The 7,618-nt window shown below is 42.1% G+C and overlaps 1 protein-coding gene across 1 annotated transcript; it reads right to left on the bottom strand.

The window, feature by feature from the left end:
* Positions 1–3,110: 3,110 nt before the first annotated feature.
* Positions 3,111–7,171, bottom strand: elf3 (E74-like factor 3 (ets domain transcription factor, epithelial-specific)). Its single transcript, XM_010768186.1, has 9 exons — positions 7,065–7,171; positions 6,734–6,885; positions 5,938–6,171; positions 5,568–5,675; positions 5,350–5,478; positions 5,180–5,260; positions 4,975–5,094; positions 4,595–4,790; positions 3,111–4,125 (listed from the first exon to the last, which is right to left on the bottom strand). The coding sequence occupies exons 2-9, from the start codon at positions 6,876–6,878 to the stop codon at positions 4,014–4,016; spliced, it is 1,125 nt and encodes a 374-aa protein (XP_010766488.1). The 5' UTR covers positions 6,879–6,885; positions 7,065–7,171; the 3' UTR covers positions 3,111–4,013.
* Positions 7,172–7,618: the final 447 nt, after the last annotated feature.

Raw genomic sequence — 7,618 nt, 5'->3', positions numbered from 1 at the left:
AGCCAGGGGTACGGCAATTCTCTATTCTTGAGCTGGGTGCTGCGCTCGCCGACGACAAGCGTAGGACAAGATATGTATACTTACCGGCAGAGAAATTTTACTGGCGAGTCTCACTCTCCTCAAGAATAAAGAGGATTGCGGACGACGAAGGGGAGGAGAGAGGAGCCAAGGGGAGGATCAGAGCGAGCGTAGAGGACCACCGCCCTGATTCATTACTCCTATCCTCTCAATCCTCCCCTTTAAAGGGTCTTAACTTTTTTGGAGATTATATGTGTATAAGTAGAGGGAGACGGCCCGGGTCCTCCCTTACCGTCGCGAGGTCGATGGACAGGTGAGAGATGTCTTGGCCGATACCAAGAATTCGTTCAGGGATGACTCGATACGCGGCGTCATAAAATTTTCATTATTTTCCAAACGGAGTGGTCGCCAGACTCTATGAAGACGACATCACGAAGTATATTCCTTTTGACTTAGATTTAACACGGTGTGTTTGTATCGTTTCTGTTAACACGAATTCCGTAAAGCCGTACCTATTCCTCCTTCCGACTGTCAATTTGGTTGTCGTGACGTATGGTAAGTGAGACAAATTCTTAGTTAGTATGAATAGATGGTGGACCCCAGTCTTATACGAAAACGAACGTGTAGTACATAACGTACGTGGGAGAGTACACCACTTAGGTTATCCATTTGAGACTACAGGACACTTTTGGTCCCGAGGTTGTCCGGAGTTGTCTTAGTAGGATTTTCACGTATCTCAGGTTATTTACACCTGACTTCCCTATTTGACCCCTACTGTCAGAACTCAATATTGCCTGTTTTACCACGAAAAATTGGACGTTAGGTCAACACTTATCTTCTTTTCTTCTTCGTATTTTCGTAACCCCCCTCTGGAGACGAAAGTGACGTGGGAAGACCGTCGCGTGGCTGGGCTAGCAACAAAGGCATCCACCACCCGGGCGCCCTACCTCAAACAAATAGACTCTCCCCCCCCCCCCCCAAAGGTCCCATAAGAGACGTATGGAACTTCCCGGGGTGACCACTTATTGTAGATTTGTCGTGTCATGATCACCAGAACTTTCTACATACCTTGGAGACTGATACCTAGGTGTGAATAGTCACCATTTGTAAAACTTACACGTGTAAATCGTCGTGTTGTCCCGAAACACCAAAATGTGTTTGGAGACAGGACAAATAAGGTTGACTGTGACCGTCCGGACCAAAAACCAAAGTCGAACCACAAGTCGTCCAACCGGAAACACCTTGGCCCGTACTATTGTGGACCTAACCTAACAGACAACTTATTTTTATAGGAACACGGTACTGACAGTAATTCTTGGACAGAGGTCACTAGAGTAAAAGTAGACGGCCTAGCCTTGTTATCCACCACAAGGTCAGGACGTCTTTTTTCTCTACATCACGTCTTACGGTCTCCCAATACTTTCGTTACTCGACCGTCGAGAGTTTATAGTTTATTCAAAGGACACCTGCGAAGGTTAGTCGTTAAACGTACCTGACAACACTGACCTTTTTGTGGACAACGGACGACCAACGGATGTTGTACATAACATTAAGGTTTCTTAGTAGAATTAACAAATAAAATCCCGACAGTTTGATAATGTTAAAATTAGTCTAATTGTGTCGATTTTTACTAATTAGTACTAATTAGTGGTAAGCTTGATACAGGTTTATACGTAAAGAAAATACATATAACAACACCCCTTACCTTTCTATTTACTTTTCTTCCGCCCATATAGGTAATTTTATGTCATACTATACAAATATTATTGATCCCGACAGTCAGGCAATTTTATCAATTAGCGCTAATTAGTTTAATTAGCGTGTAAAAAATAGAAAAGATTTACAAGGATATCTCCCTAAAAAAGTTCAAAAAATTATGAGAATAAGTTGGTATGCTTCACCTGTTTATCGAAATACGGTTTACAAACAAATAATAGTAAACTAGTTACTGTTTATAAAGGAGTACTTATAATTTGTATTGTAAGAGACTTGTAATGTTTATAGGCGGAGTTAAGTTGACCCTTGGAGAGAGTATGGTTATGTTATTATGTTAATGTTTCACACACACCACGCACGCACGCACGCACACACACACACACAATCCCAAGTGGTGTTAGCGATGGACAGATGTGTTCATGACGACTTATATATTTACTTTGATTCATTCACAGTGCGGTATAATGAGACAACAACAGGCTACAGATGCGGACACACACACATATATTTATATAAATATATACAATTTCAGAATCAAACAACTATGAGAGCATTCTCATAATAACGTAACACAATCAGAGACTGGATATATCCCCCCCCCCCCTCTCTCTCTGGTTGCTCAAATGGGTAATTGAAATTACGGGCCAGGACTGATATATATTATACACACTGCTCTGCTTTCTGCACGGACCTCACAGCTGTTCTCTCTGGAAACATCGCAATGAAAGCAGTTTCTAAAATAATATCCAGGGGATGCATGCAGAGCTGTCATTGGCTGAGATAAGTCCGGCCGTGCGTCACGCCTCCACCGTTCCGGAAATGCATCCGCGGAGGAGCCGTGGAGGACCCATCAGTGTCTCCTCGGTTAGAGCTCCTCCAGAGAGCCTCCTCGATGCTCGATGCTCGGTCCTCGGTGTGCATTTAGAGAAATGAGATGTCCTTCAACATGGCGTGCTGAAATCCATTTCAGGGTCACAACCGGAGGACAGAGGAGTCGAGGAGGGGAAATTTGAGTATTGAGAAACCTCTATTGTCTTTAGGGTTGCACATGTTTTCAGCTGTGATAACTGTCAACCATGTGATGAGTGCTTTTTAGAGCCACATCTCACCATGTTAACATTTTACAAATTCAGAATCTGACATATCAATTCGTAAGCAAAAGAATAATCTAAACCTCAATTTATTCTATGTATGCAAGTTATCACACATTTGAAGAGATAATGAATGATTTGCATATTCAGACTTACTACGTACAGTATAAAACACAAAAAAATTGCCCTAATGTAATTCATCAACTTGATACATTTCCTGGTGGCATTTATTGCCTAAAATGTTCTGTTTACTAAATGCAAAATTGCCATAAAAAAGACTCTTAGTCAAAATAGAGTTTTTATTTAAGAAATCCTGTGATCTGGGTGGTGAATGTAGACTATAAGTTTGAGATTCACAATTATCAATGTTCACATTCTTCATGATAAGTACAGCATTAAAAAAATCACAAAACAACAAATACAACGAAACAATATGACATTAATTCATCACTCACCTTAACACAATACAAATCACATACACACAGTGACAGTGTGCAACCGACTGACAAACTGTTTTCATTCATCCAACCTGCTTTCTACATTGTGTAAATAGAAATACACTTTATAATAAGTGATACCAATAGACATGTAGTGCATATCATTTCTGTATTAATGGTGAGTAGCATCACATATTTCACCAGTGCTCTCTGTTCCTGATCTGTCCTTCACCAGTATGACATTCAGAAATCTAAAACTGATTTTACATTTATATGGAAAACCAATGATTCACCCTTTTAAAATAAAAGTAATATCAGAAAAAGGATATTATATGTTAGAGCCTCAAAACAGTCAACAACTCCCATATGCTTAAACACAATTCATAGTGACAGACCAGGGTGAGTCCTGCACCACTAAAGAAGAGTGAATTCTGTTCTTTTGTAATAACTTTTTCATCTTTTAGTGACTTACAGAAACTCACAAGTGTCCATACGATATTACTTTTCGTTACTATGTACAGTTTTTACACTAGAGATCAAAAAGACAAAATAGGTACAATATTAAAATTGGTTCATAAAACCTACTACAGCCAAAAACGATGGCTTACATTTTCTGCAACACCTTCCTTTTGAGAGGAAGTGAGTGTCTTAAACATCAAGGGCAGCTACTCAGTTTATCTTCAGACAGGCCACACAGATATTATATCTGGAACAACTGCTCTGATTGTAGCTACCGCCCAACGATTGGGCCTCACATGCCCATTCCCATCTCCTCCATCTTCCAGCCGTTGGAGTTTTTTCCAAATTTGTAAACAAGCCTCCGGCCGTCGACTCGCTCAAGGATCTCTCTTTTATAGTAATACCTGAATGGGAAGATGATCAGTTAGTGCCAATTAAACACATTAAGTATCCAGATCTAAATTGATTGTTAGGAAATACTGATGTGAAAAGTAGCTGTGGGTCTCATTAACAAGATGGTTCTTCTAGTTAGCAGACCAGGATTAAAGGGGACAATTTAAAAGTTCAGGGTCGATCAATAAGTCACAGATAATATTACTGAGCCTGTCAAAACCGTTTGGGGGATCTGACAAATTAGTTATCTTGAGTGCTTTGTTCATATAAAGTATAGCAGTGAAGCTTTAGGATGTAACCTCACAAGCTTCAATGGTCTTTTATGTTCCAACATCTTATTTATACAGCTCTAAATGTTGAGTGTTTTATGACTCTTCTTCTTTACCACATATTAATGGTGGACCCTTTGACATGCAGGGAGATACAATGCAAAGCTGCTGGAACAGCTGTAGTTTCACATCAGCTGCTTCATGAACTCACCTCATGGCCCGGCTGAGTTTCTCGTACGTCATGCTGCTGTTCTTTTTCTTCTGGCCCCACATCTGGGCCACAGCCTCGGACTTCAGGAACTTAAAGACACCCTCCCGGCGGTCCTCCCACTTCATCAGGCCCTGGTTCCTCTCGGGGTGGATCAGAATGTCCCTGATGAACTCCCATAGGTGAGTTCCACGGGGCGCTGCAGACAGTTAGCAAAAGGAGCTCAATGTGTGTTTGTGTGTGCATTGATGTCAAGCAGAAGCATGCAAGCTAAACAGATATGCATGTGCAGCCTGATAAAGATGCAAAGCAGAATCCATGAAACAGCTCAGCAGAGTTCAAATACTGACGCCTTTTGAGCAGTGTTTTACATGTAGCCTTACCGTGTTGTTTCTTTTTGTGATTCTCATAAATGCTGCAGCTGTGCTCTCTGCTGACTTTGGGAGGTCTCCCCCGGGGCCGCTTCAGTCGAGACTCTCCTTTTTCCGTTTTGATGTGGTTCTCTGTAAACACAACAGTATATTGTCGGACGTTAACCTTAGAGTTTGTTGAATCCAAAGAACCATATGAGATGTTCTGCATACTCACTTGAAATCAGAGGGTAGGAGAACTCTGGGTCTGATTCTCCAGACTCCTGTGAGCTGAGACTTGAGAAGTCAAACATGCCACCTAAACAGAGCAGAGGCATGGTTCAGATACACAGCCTCTTAAGACACTGAGAGACAGAAGAGTTGACATGAAGAGGATGCAGTACTGACTGTTGGAGGAGGAGCTGAGCTCGCTGTCAGACTGGTTATCAGACAGGTCCTCCAGTGGCCCCATGCTCAGACTAGTCAGTTCATAATCATCCCTGTAGTCCAAGTCCCTTTTGCTAATGGCTCCTTCAGCTGTTGGTGGTAAGTCACAGCATTAGCCCTATCATGTTCACACTCTATGGATCTTATGCTTATATGCAACATCACTATACAAAATGTACCTTGGCCAATTCTAATGGTGCTGAGCAAAGGATAGTTGAGGTTGTCCAGGAAGTGGTCCAGCAGTTGGCAGGTCTCGCTCAGCTCCGGTCCTGACAGGCTGTGCAGCTCTGCAAGAAGAAGGACATGAGGAGAAGAAACCTTTTAGCCATAACATTCATCCAGGGGAAGAAAAGTACAACACAACATATGCATGTCTGATTTTATATGGACACACAACTGGCAAATGTGGCATTCATTTTGTACTTATGAATCTTGACACTGTAATTGAGGTCCAGCACCGAAAATAAAATGAATTTTTTCAATTACATATTAATACATTTAACCTCTGCCCTTTTTTTAAATCATTCCAACATGGCGGATGTAGTTTACCATATTTGGTCTTGTGTTCTTGCAGACTCTGGTGCAGTTGGAGGCCGAGCTGTGGGCCGAAAACCCCGATCAGCTGCTCCCTGCTCATCTGGCAGAGAGCAGGCCCGTCCATGCTGCAGAGAGCCAGGCTTAGGGTGCTTGCATCAACCTTGGTGCTCTCCACGTGGTCGCTGATCCATTCCAGAACATGTTCTGCTGTCCAGCAGTGAGGGCTGACCTGCCTGTACCACTGGCCTGCAGACACAAAGCCAATTACTTCATATTCTAGTATGGAAAGTCGGTTTAGAAAATGATTCCACCACAATGTATTTGCACAGGCCATCATTGAGCTCTAGTAGCTTTTAAAGACACTGAGACAAAGGTTAAGACACTGTACATTTGAATATAAGATTGATCTTTGCTCATACATCTAATTAACAAAGAACATGTCAAAGCAGGAATCATCACTCTGGATTTGTGTCTGGTCAGACGAACAAAGCTCTAACTGTTTCAACTTTCAGGTGGCAGCCTTCTCTATGTGACGGTTATGCTGAGTTAAACATTGGCTGCCTGGTAAATGATTGAGCCACAGAGTCTTAATGAGGTCAAAGCCCAGCTCAGTGAGAAATAAAGGATCATGTTGACTGTGAGATTAGTCTTCATCTGAAACTGTCCACGAAACTCAGACCGGACTATAAAAGTTAACAAAGCGTTCACAGCCAACACATTACAGTTTCATTCTTTTGGTGTCACACATGTCATCAACCACCATGAGACACAGAGCTGGCTCTCAGCAGCCGCTGGTGGTTCCTCTTACCGCTCATGCTGGAGCTGTAGGCTATACTGCTGATCTGAAGGCTGTTGATGCTGGGGAGCTGCTGCGGCAGGACCTCGAGGGGCCCAGTCTGATACATGGTGAGGTTGGCATTAGTTAGGATGCTGCTCAGGCACTGTGATGACATGGAGACACTGGGAAACATAGAAGAAGGCACATGTTAACACACCACTTTAAAACTAATTTAAAGAGAATCTAATAATAAATTAATGTGTTTATTTTTCTCAAGCTTTTTTAGAAATAATAAAAATCAGCACTGTTTGAAACATGAACACTTACATTTGAATTGATTAGTTAACTGATATATTTTTACCTGATTAGACCACGAGCCACAATGTGATGCTTAAGAAAAAGTCTCCAGGACTCTGAGTGTTTTAATCTCCAGGTTAGAGCTCCTCGTCCTATGTTTCTGAGGCTAAGATGCTCTTGCTGCTGTTTTTAACCACCTGTTGAGATTTATACTCCTGTGAAGGGGGGCGGATTCAGGTAAGTTCAGGGGAATTCCACCTAAAACGGCCACACCTCCTCCCCCCCCTCCTCCCTGCTTTCATGAGAACTTGATCAACAAAAAAAACCTGCTTTGCTACAAGTCAGGGTTCGATGTATTTGTATTGCTAGACCTGGTCAACTTGTATAGGTTGGCAGTGCGTAGTTAGATCCCTTACATTGAAAACTAAGTAGCAGTGCTGAAATCTTGACTCAGAACACATACATGAAAACAGTATGTCAAAACAACGCTGTAGTATTGTTTGCTTCACTCAATGTTATAATGTCACTTATCACTTTGTGCACTGCAACTGTTTTGACCTGACTTATCATGTTCATATATCCATGCCACAGCCACCTTCACTCCAACCAGGAAGGGGG

The sequence above is a fragment of the Notothenia coriiceps genome, unplaced genomic scaffold, assembly GCF_000735185.1.
Source record: "Notothenia coriiceps isolate Sejong01 unplaced genomic scaffold, NC01 NC01_scaffold00005351, whole genome shotgun sequence".
Taxonomy (NCBI): domain Eukaryota; kingdom Metazoa; phylum Chordata; class Actinopteri; order Perciformes; family Nototheniidae; genus Notothenia; species Notothenia coriiceps.
The sequence above is the reverse complement of the archived record's forward strand: the minus strand, read 5'-3'. Positions and strand labels throughout refer to the sequence as shown.